Genomic DNA, 14,341 nt, shown 5'->3' on the forward strand with positions numbered 1-14,341 from the left:
TTTTTTTGAGACAGAGTCTCGCTGCGTCACCCAAGCTGGAGTGCAGTGGTGTAATCTTGGCTCACTGCAACCTCTGCCTCCCAGTCTCAAGCGATTCTCATGCCTCAGTCTGCTGAGCAGCTGGGATTTTGGCATTTTAGGCATGTGCTACCATGCTCAGCTAATTTTTGTATTTTTAGTAGAGACTGGGTTTCGCCATGTTGGCCAGGCTGGTCTCGAACTCCTAGCCTCAAGTGATCCACCCGCCTGAGCCTCCCAAAGTGCTGGGATTACAAGCATGAGCCACCACACCCGGCTGAATTTTGATGAGGTCCAGTATATAATTTTTTCTCTTTTTTTGGATCCTGCTTTTGTTGTCAGGCCTAAGAACCCTTTGCGTACCCCTAGCTTCTGAATATTTTCTCCTATTTATTTTTGTAAAAGTTTTATAGTTTTACAGTTAAATATATGATCTATTTTGTGTTAGTTTCTTTTTTTTTTTTTTTTTTCTTTTTTTTGAGATGAAGTTTCGCTCTTGTTGCCCAGGCTGGAGTGCAATGGCATGATCTCGGCTCACTGCAATCTCTGCCTCCCAGGTTTGAGCGATTCTCCTGCCTCAGCCTCCCAAGTAGCTGGGATTACAGGCATGTGCCACCACGCCTGGATAATTTTGTATTTTTAGTAGAGATGGAGTTTCTCCATGTTAGTCAGGCTGGTCTCGAATTCCCAACCTCAGGTTATCCACCCGCCTCAGCCTCCCAAAGTGCTGGGATTACAGGCGTGAGTCACTGTGCCCAGCCGAGTTAGTTTTTATATAAGGTGTGAAGTTCATATTTTTGGCTGTGGATGACCAATTGCTTCTGCACCATTTGTTGAAAAGGCTATTCTTCCTCCACTGAGTTGTTTTTGCACCTTTGTGCAAAATCATTTGGCTACACTTGTATGGTTTTATTTCTGGTTTGTTTATTTGTTCTGTTGTTCTGTGATCCTATCCCTTCATCTGTATCACACTGTCCTGATTATTGTGGCTACATAGTAAACCTTAAAATTGAATAATGATTCCTCCCACTTTACTCTTCGTTTTCAAGATTTTCACTGTATTTTTTTTTTTGAGAGAAGTAAAATTGTATATAAAACTGGCCATTGGTTTAACTCAACATTCTTTGGAATTTTTGGCAAATGAAAGGTTTTGTTATTTTTGTCTTATGTTATTAGTAAATAATAAATAATTCTGGCTGGGTGCAGTGGCTCATGACTATAATGCCAACACTTGGGAGGCCGAGGTGGGAGGATCATGTGAGCCCAGGAGTTCAACACTAGCCTGAGCAACATAGTGACACCCCCATCTCTACAAAAAATACAAAAATCAGCTGAGCATGGTGGAACATGGGTGTATTCCAAGCACTTGGGAGGCTGAGTTGGGACGATCCCTTGAGGCCAGGAGGTCAAGGCTGCAGTGAGCCCTGATTGTACCACTGCACTCCAGCCTGGATGACAGAGTGAGACAGTGCCATTCATTCGTTCATTCATTCATTCATTCATAATTCATTACTTCAAAAGTATAATGTCTGACTAAATATTATGAAATAATGTATTTTAAGAATAATTATCCGGCCCAACTACCAAATTTTGATTTTAGGTCTCACATTTTCTGTATACCTCAGCTTGTTAGTATTGGTTTTAAGTAAGTTGCCTAATTAAAAGAACTTAAATGCCAAGTTCAGTATATTAATAGCATGCTCACTTTGTCTTTTTTAGATGGTGTTATCTGAAAAGGTTAGTCAGCTGATGGAATGGACTAACAAAAGACCTGTAATAAGAATGAATGGAGACAAGTTCCGTCGCCTTGTGAAAGCCCCACCGAGAAATTACTCCGTTATTGTCATGTTCACTGCTCTCCAACTTCATAGACAGTGTGTCGTTTGCAAGTATGAACTTCAACTACACTTTAAAATTAAATAACTCATATAACGTTAACCATTTCTCAATCCCAGAAGAGCCAAATCAGTGCAGTAGGTAGTTAAATAATGTGTATACCTTACTCAGGATGTCTATGGTAGCAATACTACTGCTCTTTTATAGTCAGTTCTTGATTATCCACATTAGTGGGGGAAGCATGGATAAATAATTGTGGTAGCCATCATAAAAGTAACTTAAAGATCAGTCATCTTATAAATTAGTATCAACTTGGCTGGGTATGGGGGCTCACGCCTGTAATCCCAACACTTTGGGAGGTCGAGGCAGGTGGATCTTCTGAGGTCAGGAGTTCAAGACCAGCCCAGCCAACATGGTGAAACCCCGTCTCTACTAAAAAAAAAAAAAATACAAAAATTAGCTAGGCATTGTGGTGCCTGCCTGCAGTCCCAGATATTTGGGAGGCCGAGGCAGGATAATCGCTTGAACCCGGGAGGCAGAGGTTGCAGTGAGCCAAGGTCGCGCCACTGCACTCCAGCCTGGGTGACAGAGCGAGACTCTGTCTCAAAAAAAAAAATTAGTATCAACTTATGTAACTGTATGCCAGTAACATTGATGTAGTATTTTATTATTATTTATAAGTGCTTTCAACTTCATACTCTTGTATTGTCAAAATCCCAAAAGGTAGGTAAAGTAAATATCCTACCATTTTTGGAAGAAACAGGCTCCAGAATTTTAACTGGTCTACCCAATGCCAATACTTGAGATGCTTACTAATGTAATAATGGTGGCTTCATCCAAGTTTGGAATTCAAGAAAACTGGTAATTTTCTTTTCTTTTCTTTTCTTTTTTTTTTTTTTTTTTTTGGAAACAAAGTCTTGCTGTCACCCAGGCTGGAGTGTAGTGGCGTGATCTTGACTCACTTCAATCTCCACCTCCCGGGTTCAAGCAATTCTCCTGCCTCAGCCTCCTAAGTAGCTGAGACTGCAAGTGCACATCACCACGTCAAGCTAATTTTTGTATTTTTAGTAGAGACAGGGTTTCACCACATTGGCCAGGATGGACTCGATCTTTTGACCTCATGATCCACCCACTTCGGCCTCCCAAAGTGCTGGGATTACAGGCGTGAGCCACCACACCCGGTTGGTAATTTTTTTTTTTTTTTTTTAAAGATGCAGCTGGGTGTGGTAGCTCAGTCTGTAAACTCAGCACTTTGGGAGGCTGAGGCAGGAGGATCACCTGGGCCCAGGCATTGGAGACTAGACTGGGCAACATAGTGAAAATTTGTATCTATAAAAATAAACAAAATTAGCTGGGTGTGGTGATGTGCCTGTAGTCCCAGCTACTCTGGAGGCTGAGGTGGGAGGATCACTTGACCCTGGGAGGTCAAAAGTGCAGAAAGCTGTAATCATCCCTCTGCACTCCAGCCTGGGTGACAGACCAAGACCCTGTCTCAAAAACAAGCAAACAAAAAAACAAAGATGCACGGGATCTCATGTGAAATCTGAAAAGGTTGAACTCCTAGAAGCAGAGTAGAATTGTGGTTTTCAGAGGCTTGGGAGAGGACGGTGGGGAAAGTGTATCAAGTTTTAGTTAGATGAGAGGAGTAAGTTCTGGTGATCTATTGCGCAGCATGGTGACCATAGTTAATGTATTGTAGATTTTGAAATTGCTAAAAACATTTTAAATATTCTCATCACCAAAAAATAATAAATAGGTAAGGTGATGGGTATATTAATTATTTTTTTAATCCCAAAGATCCATGATTTAGGGATGTTTCTAATTTCCCAATTGTTTTATAGTGATTGTAAACCTTGGAGATGGAGACTAGTCTTGCTTAAGTTTTCATCAAACAGTGGTTTCTTGATTTTATTTTATTGTTTCTTGATAATCTTAGGAGCAAAGATTGCTATTTCTTTTTAAATAAAAGCGCCATGAACAATTCAAAATGGTGAATACTAAAAAATAAAATACCTTTTGCTTTTTAGTGTCTTTTTACTCATATTTTTAGATCAGTGTATCTGATTTGGTAATTAACTTTAAATAAAATGACAAAGCTACTGTATGAATAATTGGTTTAGTAAAAACTCGGAGGTTCTCCAGATTCTGACAGTCTGAGAGTCATGCAAAGGAATAGACAGCTTGTTTCAGAATGGTGTGTTCTGCCACCCCAAGCCTTGATAACTTTTCTTCAACGATTTTCTCCCGGGAGCTAGGGTATAGTCAAGGTATTTGGTTCCATAGTGCCTATTTTGTGGAGTATATGCTGAATATAAATTAAAAATAAATAAAAGAAGAAAAAGGAATCATAAGTAATAACTGAATAAACTTGAAATATAGAATTATTTCTGGTTCCATCAGTTCACTCAGTAGGAATCAAGAGTATACAAAAATAGCAGGGAACAAACACAAACTCCTTCATAATTCTCTTAAATGCAAATTAATGGAATTCTTACTAACCTAAGCTTTTACTGGCATCTTACTTTCTATAAGACCAAATTTAATATTAACTCAAAATTTTCTACACTCATTCAACAAATAAAAATTAAGCAACAGCAGCATGAATAATACTGTATTTGTGGTGCTATTGGGATGAGAATTGTAAAATAGATACCCTACCCTTATCATCCGGTTAAGGAAATGAGTTACACATATGAAAATTTAGATGGCAATATAAGGCAATTTGTGATTAAGTACCAGATCAACTGTACATATAATAAATACTGTAAAATTTCAGGAAAGAAAGTTAATAGGAGTGATTTGGATTGGCCTAATGGAGGAAATAAGATTTGTGTTAGGGCTAGACAAATGGGTAAGATGTTGATACGGGCAGGATATTCTGGTTAGAAGCATGATGTACACAAGGGTACAGGGATAGGAGTAAATAAAATATTGGGATTAAAGGTTACTGTTTGATATTGATGAGTAGTAAGACTAGATAAAAACTAGATATATTGTTTGAAGCTATGTGATAAAGAACCTTCAATAACTAGTAAAGGATGTTAAAGAATGTATTCTGAAGGTAATAAGAAAACAACAGTGATTTCTGAGAAGTGTTTCAGGAAAGTAGTAATTTAGGAATATGGATGTATGTTGCAGTGTAAGGATTGGAGGAGGGCTGGGCATGGTGACTCACACCTGTAATCCCAGCACTTTGGGAGGCTGAGGCAAGCGGATCACCTGAGGTCAGGAGTTCGAGACCAGCCTGGCCAACATGGTGAAACCCTGTCTCTACTAAAAATCCAAAAATTAGCTGGGCGTGGTGGTGGATGCTGTAATCCCAGCTACTTAGGAGGCTGAGGCAGGAGAATTGCTTGAGACTGGGAGGCAGAGGTTGCAGTTAGCCAAGATGGCGCCACTGCACTCCAGCCTGGGCCACAGAGTGAGACTCCGTCTCAAAAAAAAAAGGAAGGATTGGAGAAGGAGAAACCAGAGTCAATATTTTTAAATATCCTACTATTAGATAACAAAGATCTGACCTTAGATGATAGCAATAAAAATAGACAAGAGGGTATGGAGCGAAAATTTTATCACAAATAAGAATTGACAGATCATGAGAACTAAAAGCATATAGGAGATATGGAAAAATGCAAAGATGACTTGAGGTTTCAATCATTTCTTTTTTTTTTTTTTTTTTTTATTTCGTTTGAGAAGGGGTCTCGCTCTGCCACCCAGGCTGGAGTGCAGTGGTGTGATCTCGGCTCACTGCAGTCTCCACCTCCCAGGTTCAAGTGACGCTCCTGCCTCAGCCTCCCGAATAGGTGAGACTACAGGTGCCCACCGCCATACTCTGTTAATTTTTTTTATTTTTGGTAGAGATGGGGTTTCACCATATTGGCCAGGCTGGTCTCGAACTTCTGACCTTGTGATCCGCCCGCCTCGGCCTCCCAACATGGTGGGATTACAGGCATGAGCCACCACGCCTGGCCTAATTTTTGTATTTTTAATAGAGACAGGGTTTTGCCATGTTGACCAGGCTTGTCTTGAACTCCTGAACTCAGGTGATCCACCCACCTCAGCCTCCCAAAGTGCTGGGATTACAGATGTGAGCTGGCCTCAATTAATTTCAATTCCTAGACTCTTCTTATCTTTCATCCTAACAATTTATCTGATTGTGTTATGTACTGAGTAGCTTTTGCACTTTAGATTTTTTAAAATGGATTAATGTTGTATTTCTGCTTTCTTTAGGGAATACACTTCTGTCTTGTCTTTGAACTGTTAGAAGTAATTTAGGGTATTGAAAGTTACTGTAGACACAATTAGCTATATATTTCCAGTGATTGTTGAAAGAGTTTTGGGATAAGAGACAGGCACAAAGTATAAGGCGGAGTCAGGTAATTACTACTTCTCATGAAATCCCTAACTTTGGATAAGGCTTCTCTTATGCCAAAACAAGGTTTGTCTTAACCCTGTCAGCAGAGTCTGACCTACTTGTCAGTGTTTTTTATTGTTTCTCCCTTTGGAAAAACTGCTATTGCTTGCTTGGACCTGTTTTACTGGTGATAAACGAGATTGCTTTCAAAAATTGTTTTATATGTTGTCTTCACAAATCTCATTGCATCCAGGCAAGCTGATGAAGAATTTCAGATCCTGGCAAACTCCTGGCGATACTCCAGTGCATTCACCAACAGGATATTTTTTGCCATGGTGGATTTTGATGAAGGCTCTGATGTATTTCAAATGGTAAGATCTTTGGTTTATTCTGCTATGTAAAAATAGGTAAAATATAGTGAAAGTGGAATACATTTTTTTCGGTGGCTATAAGACATTAAATGGGATTGCTCTTATGTAAGATCTAGAGTAGCAAACTAAAAGCTAAACTTGAGCTAACCATAAAATGTAGTTATCAATGCTAACCTACTAGAATATGGAAATTGGGTAGTATTTAGATAACATATATTTTTATTGTAGTAAAATATATAAAACAAACTTTATCACTTTAACCATTTTAAGTATATAATGTATTAAAGAATTTTTTAAATCACAGCACGAGTCCCACCATTATGTAATATTGAAGTCTTTAGTATAGCTATCTATACTATAGATATCTTTATCCCCTTACCTCTTTTTTAAAATTTTTATTTTTATTTCAATAGTTTTGGGGCAACAGGTGGTTTTTGGTTACATGGATAAGTTCTTTAGTGGTGATTTCTGAGATTTTGGCACACCCATCCCCCGAGCAGTGTACAGTGTACCCAAATATGTAGTCTTTCATCCTTCATCCCTCTCTGACTCTTTCCCCACAAAGTTCCCAATGTCCATTATATCAATCTTATGCCTTTGCATCCTCATAGTTTAGTTCCTACTCATAAGTGAGAATATAACGATACTTGGTTTTCCATTCCTAAGTTACTTCACTTAGAATAATGACCTCCTGCTCCATCCAAGTTGCTGCAAAATACATTATTTCATTCCTTCTTATGACTGAGTAGTATTCCATGATTTATGTATACCACATTTTCTTTATCCACTCATTGGTTGATGGACACTTAGGTTGGTTCCATATCTTTGCAATTGTGAATTGTGCTGCTATAAATATGCGTGTGTATGTGTCTTTTTCATATAATGACTTTTTTTCCTTTGGGTAGATATCCAGTAGTGGGATTGCTGGGTGAAACAGTAGTTCTACTTTGAGTTCTTTAAGGAATTTCTATACTGTTTTCCATAGTGGTTGTACTAGTTTACATTCCCACCAACAGTGTTAAAAGTATTCCCTTTTCACTACATCCACGCCAACATCTATTGTTTTTTGACTTTAATTATGGCCATTCTTGCAGGTGTAAAGTAGTATTTCACTTTTGATTTGCATTTCCCTGATAAGATGTTGGCCATTTGTATATCTTCTTTTGAGAAATGTCTATTTTTGTCCTTTACCCACTTTTTGATGGGATTGTATGTTTTCCTCTTGCTGATTTGAGTCCTTTGTAGATTCTGGATATTAGTCCTTTGTCAGATGCACAGTTTGCAAATATTTTCTCCCACTCTGTGGGTTGTTGGTTTACTCTGCAGATTATTCCTTTTGCTGTGCAGAAGCTTTTTAGTTTAATTAGGTCCCATTTATTCATTTTTGTTTTTGCTGCATTTGCTTTTGGGGTCTTAGCCATGAATTCTTTGCCTAAGCGAATGTCTAGAAGAGTTTTTCAGCTGGGCGTGGTGGGTCACGCCTGTAATCCCAGCGCTTTGGGAGGCTGAGGTGGTTGGATCACTCGAGGTCAGGAGTTCAATACAAGCCTGGCCAACATAGTGAAACCCCGTCTCTACTAAAATACAAAAATTAGCCGGGTGTGGTGGCGGGTGCCCGTAATCCCAGCTACTCGGGATGCTGAGGCATGAGAATCGCTTGAACCCAGGAGGCGGAGGTTACGGTGAGCCGAGATAGCCAGCCTGGGCGATAGAGTGAGACTCAGTCTCAAAAAAAAGAGTTTTTACAATGTTATCTTCTAGAATTTTTGTGGTTTCAGGTCTTAGATTTAAGTTTCTGGTCCATCATGAGTTGATTTTTTTGTCCCCTTACCTCTAGTCTTAGTAGAAAAGTAGATCTTTTCTTGTTTGAAACTGAACCTGTTTCCTGGGCCCTGGATCACATACCCACCTGCTCTGTCAATCATGACCCCTCACAACTATTTTTTGTTTTTGAGACAGAGTCTTGCTCTGTTGCCCAGGCTGAAGTGCAATGGCACAATCTCGGCTCACTGGCAGCCTCTGCCTTTTTGGGTTCAAGCAATTTTCCTGCCTCAGCCTCCCAAGTAGCTGGGATTACAGGTGCTTGCCACCACACCTGGCTAGTTTTTTTATTTTTCTTTTTAGTTTTAGTTTTTTTGAGATGGAGTCTCACTCTGTTGCCCAGACTAGAGTGCAGTGGCTCGATCTCAGCTCACTGCAACCTCTGCCTCCTGGATTCAGGTGATTCTTCTGCCTCAGCCTCCTGAATAGCTGGAATTACAGGTGCCCGCCACCACGCCTTGCTAATTTTTTTTTTTTTTTTTCTGAGACGGAGTCTCACTCTGTCACCCAGGCTGGAGTGCAGTGGCACAATCTCGGCTCACTGCAAGCTCCGCCTCCCAGGTTCACGCCATTCTCCTGCCTCAGCCTCCTGAGTAGCTGGGACTACAGGCGCCCGCCACCACGCCCGGCTAACTTTTTGTATTTTTAGTAGAGATGGGGTTTCACCGTGTTAGCCAGAATGGTCTCGATCTCCTGACCTCGTGATCCACCCGCCTCTGCCTCCCAAAGTGCTGGGATTACAGGCATGAGCCACCGCTCCCAGCCATTTTTTGTATTTTGAGTAGAGATGGGATTTCGCCATGTTGGCCAGGCTGGTCTCAAACTCCTGACCTCAGGTGATCCACCCACCTTGGCTTCCCAAAGTGCTGGGATTACAGGCGTGAGCCACCGTCCCTGGCCTATTTTTAACTTCAGCCTCTCTACTAGTTCTTTCCCCTTGCATATAAATACTTAAGGACAGATTCAATTTTGTCTTTGTTTATAAATGTGTCTAATTCATGTATTTGAACACATTTTACTCAATTGTATAAAACATAAAAGGAAAAAGCTGGATATAATGCCTTGCTATACATCTTCACATGAATGACTTCCCAATCTAAAAATTTATTATGTCCCAAATTAGACTCCTTTCTCTTCCACTTTCACCCAAACTTCATCTTATGTTCTGTATCATTAATGACACTTCTTTTTTTTGTTTTTGAGACGGAGTCTCACTCTGTCGCCCAGGCTGGAGTTCAGTGACTCGATCTCCGCTCACTGCAAGCTCCGCCTCCTGGGTTCACACCATTCTCCTGCCTCAGCCTCCTGAGTAGCTGGGACTGCAGGCGCCCACCATCAAGCCCGGCTAATTTTTTGTATTTTTTTTTAGTAGAGACGGGGTTTCACCGTGTTAGCCAGGATGGTCTCGATCTCTTGACCTCGTGATCTGCCTGCCTTGGCCTCCCAAAGTGCTGGGATTACAGGCGTGAGCCACTGCACCCAGCCAATGACACTTCTTTGTCATCTTCATTTTCTTATACAACATGTGTCATAGCCATACCCCCTTGACTTTCCAAGGGCCACATTCATCTCTCATTCAAGCTAATGCGGTAGCCTTTTAACTGGTCTACTTACCTTCCATTTAGCGCTCTCTCCATATTGCCTGCTATTACATTTCCTAGAGTTTTTTCTACGTGGTATTAATAAGAATTCTTGGAAAAAAATAAATTTGGGAAACCCTAGTTTAAACAAAATTAAGTTTCCTTTTTACTTCAGGGTTCAAAAACTGGGAAGGGTCTAAGTTCTTACCCTACTTGCAAGCTAACAACTTAGCCTGCCACAGTTTCATGGATGCTGGCAGAAAATATGACACTCCTGAGTCAGAGTCCAGCAAAGGACTTTCTGCTGTTTGTTTTTGAGATTGGGTCTTGCTATGTTGCCCAGGCTAGTCTTGAACTCCTGGGCTCAAGTAATCCTCCCACCTTAACCTCCTGAGTAGCTGGGATTACAGGCTTGTGCCACCATGCCTGGCTCAAGTTAAAGGACTTTACTACTCACAACAAGTAGCCAAAACGTCATAGGTTCCCCAAGCCCCATTTCCCATAGGGCAATCCAAAGAGGGCCAGTGGTCAGCTACTCGGAAGGCTGGGTCAGGAGGATTGCTTGAGATCAGGAATTTGAGGCTGCAGTGAGCTGTGATTGTGCCTCTGCACTCTAGCCTGAGCAGCAGAGCCAGACCTCAACTCTTAAAAAAACAACAACAAAGAGGGCCAGTGGGCTGCATTATGGGAGAGGAATACCAAGCTCTGGGAACCCACATTTTCTGTAATGGATAGTAAGTGTGCCTCCCCTTTGCTATGGAGGGAGACTGTGTAACCGCCCAAGGGGTTCACTTTGCTGCTGCCTAGACAGAGCCAATTCATCAAGACAGAGGAATTGCAATAGAGAAAGTAATTCATGCACAGGCAGCTTTGCGGGGGACCGGAGTTTTATGATTACTCAAATCAATCTCCCCGAGCATTCGGGGAGCAGGGTTTTTAAGGATAGCTTGGTGGGTCGGGGGAAGCCAGTGAGCCAGGAGTGCTGATTGCTCAGAGATTAAATCATAGGGAGTTAAAGCTGTCTTATTGTGCTGAGTCAGTTCCTGGGAGGGGGCCACAAGATCAGATGAGCCAGTTTATTGATCTGGGTGATGTCAGCTGATCCATCAAGTGCAGGGTCTGCAAAATATCTCAAGCGCTGATCTTAGGAGCAGTTTAGGGAGGGTCAGAATCTTGTAGCCTCTAGCTGCATGACTCCTAAACCATAATTTTTCATCTTGTGGCTAATGTTAGTCCTACAAAGGCAATCTAGTTCTCAGGCAAGAAGGAGGTCTGCTTTGGGAAAGGACTGTCACCGTCTTTGTTTAAACTATAAACTATAAATTTCTCCTAAAGTTAGTTCAGCCTATGACCAGGAATGAGCAAGGACAGCCTGGAGGTTAGAACCAAGTTGGAGTCAGTTAAGTTAGATCTCTTTCCCTGTCTCAGTCATAATTTTGCAAAGACTGTTTCAACTATCTTCCAAAGATATACAAATATCCTTGAGAAGATTGTCCAGGACCAAGTCAGTTAGGGCCCTTGTCCACAAGATGTGCCGAAACATGAGAAACTCGTGAAGAATTGTCTTCCAACACAGCTTTTGAGAGGTCAGAGACATTAACATGCTGATGCTGATACGTGTTATACTTTCCAATGGGGGCTCTAATATACAGAATTTCTCATATCGGACCACTTAATGGAGCATTTGGCTAGATTCCATGGAACACGTTTTTGAAAGGAGTAGTGTATAGACTGAAGCCAGAATTCCTTAGTCCTAACTTCATGTACTCTACTCTAGTCACACCTTTCCCATAATCATATTCTTTGATGCACTTTTTTTGTTGTTGTTGTTGAGATGGAGTCTTGCTGTCACCCAGGCTGGAGTGTGGTGGTGCGGTCTTGGCTCACTGCCAACCTCTGCCGCCGGGTTCAAGAGATTCTTGTGCCTCAGCCTCTGGACTATCTGGGATTACAGGCATACGCCACCATGCCTGGCTAATTTTTTTATTTTTAGTAGAGACGGGGGTTTCACCATGTTGGCCAGGCTGGTCTCGAACCCCTGACCTCGGGTGATCTGCCTGCCTCGGCCTCCCAAAGTGCTGGAATTACAGGCATGAGACACCACGCCTGGCCTGATTCACTCTCGTATGTCAGCACTGTTGATTGTTGGTTTACAACAACGTGAAGCATCCTTTCTTCCCTGTCTGCTTTCTCTCCACTCTCAAAATTCTGCTTACATTTTAAGCCTTGTTTCAGATACTCCCTGTAAGCGTTCTCAACTTCTCCAAATAAAAAATGAGTCACTCCTTTTCTTGTATTGTTATACTACTTGCCTTAAATTTCTGTTATACATTTATCCACATTTTGTCTTACAGTAGAGTTAGCTCTGTAGTTGTTTGACAGTCTCCCTTAGAATATAGTTACTACTTAGTTAATGGCAGAGCCATATCCTATAGCTGTTGGTGCTAAGCACATAACAGGTATTCAGTAAATGTTGAAAAAAATGGCTTAATGTTTCCGTTTTACAGTATATCATTCATTGTGCTGTTCATATTCCAGTCTCACATAGCCATTACCATAAATCAAAATCAGTGCATTTATAAAAATATTGTAACCTAAAAGGTTAGTGCATTTAGGATTTATTAGACCAAAGGAAACAATTTCTAGAGTTTAAGAAATTGAGGCCGGCCGTGGTGGCTCACACCTGTAATCCCAGCACTTTGGGAGGCCAAGGTGCGGGGATAACTTGAGGTCAGGAGTTCGACACCAGCCTGGCCAGCATGGTGAAATCCCGTCTCTACTAAAAATACAAAGATTAGCCAGGCATGGTGTTGGGCACCTTTAATCCCAGCTACTTGGGAGGCTGAGACAGGAGAATCGCTTTAACCCAGGAGACGGAGGTTGTAGTGAGCCAAGATCGTACCACTACACTCCAGCCTGGGTGACAGAGCTAGACTTTATCTAAAAAAACAAAAAATGCTTTTTAATTCTCTACTATTTAGGCTGCGAGTATTTTTGGAAATTACAATTTTTAATTTCATTTATTTTAGCAAGATAACATACTTTCTGTTAGTGATTTATAAAAATAGAAAACCCAATTTTTTTCGACCTTAGTTTTTTTACTGATAACATAATATTTGTACATATTTATGGGGTACATGTGATATTTTGTTACATTCATAGAATGACCAAGTCAGGATAGTTGGAGTATCCATCACGTTGAGAATTTATCATTTCTATATGTTGGGAACATTTCAAGTCCTCTCTTATAGCTGTTTTGTAATATAATACATTGTTGTTAATTACAGTCACCCTACTCTATCGAACATTAGATCTTTCTCCTTCTAACTGTATGATTGTACCCATTAACCAACCTCTCTTCATTGCCCACTCCCGCACCCCTCTCCCCCCACACCCCCCCACCACAACACACACACATACACTCTTCCCAGCCTCTGGTATCTGCCATTCTACTCTGTACCTGCATGAGTTCAACTTTTTAGCTCCCACATATGAGAACATGCCATATTTGTCTTTCTGTGCCTGGCTTATTTCACAAAATAACCTCCAGTTCCATATTTCTGCAAATAACATGATTTCATTCTTTTTTATGGTGGAGTATTCCACATAATTCCATTGTGTATATACACCACATTTTCTTTTTCTTTGAGATGGAGTCTTGCTCTGTTGCCCAGGCTAGAGCGCAGTGGCACGATCTTGGCTGACTGCAACCTCCCAGGTTCAAGCGATTCTCCTGCCTCAGTGTGTTGAATAGCTGGGATTACAGGCGTACACCACCCTGCCTGGCTAATTGGTTTGTATTTTTAGTAGAGATGGGGTTTCATCATGTTGGCCGGGCTGGTCTCCAACTCCTGAGCTCAACTGATCCACCTGCCGCGGCCTCCCAAAGTGCTAGGATTACAGGCGTGAGCCACTGAGCCTGGCCCAATACCACATTTTCTTGATCTGTTCGTCTGTTGATGGATGCTTAGGTTGATTCCATATCTTTGCTATTGTGCTGCAGTAAACATGGGGGTGCAAGTATCCCTTTGATATACTGATTTCCTTTTCTTTGGATACATATCCAGTAGTGGCATTGCTGGATCAAATGCTGGTTCTATTTTTAGTTTCTTGGGAAATCTTCATACTGTTTTTCATAATGGCTATACTAATTTAATTTCCCACCAACAGTGTATGAGTTCCCTTTTTTTTTTTTTTTTTTTTTTTGAGATGGAGTCTCACTCTGTTGCCCAGGCCAGAGTGCAGTTCTTAGCTCACTGCAACCTCCGCCTCCTGGGTTCAAGCGATTCTCCTGCCTCAGCTTCCCAAGCAGCTGGGATTACAGGCGCACACCACCACACCCAGCTAATTTTTGTATTTTTAGT

General features: G+C 41.2%; 1 protein-coding gene across 1 annotated transcript in view; it reads left to right on the forward strand.

Moving 5' to 3' along the window:
* The window catches only part of MAGT1 (magnesium transporter 1), a 64,839-nt gene that overhangs the window by 13,391 nt on the left and 37,107 nt on the right, over positions 1-14,341 (forward strand). The window contains exons 2-3 of the mRNA XM_011968462.1: positions 1,738-1,907; positions 6,459-6,576. Coding sequence (XP_011823852.1) covers positions 1,738-1,907; positions 6,459-6,576 — 288 coding nt within the window. The remainder of the gene's footprint in view (positions 1-1,737; positions 1,908-6,458; positions 6,577-14,341) is intronic.

Source organism: Mandrillus leucophaeus, unplaced genomic scaffold, assembly GCF_000951045.1.
Source record: "Mandrillus leucophaeus isolate KB7577 unplaced genomic scaffold, Mleu.le_1.0 Scaffold844, whole genome shotgun sequence".
In the NCBI taxonomy this organism is placed as follows: Eukaryota; Metazoa; Chordata; class Mammalia; order Primates; family Cercopithecidae; genus Mandrillus; species Mandrillus leucophaeus.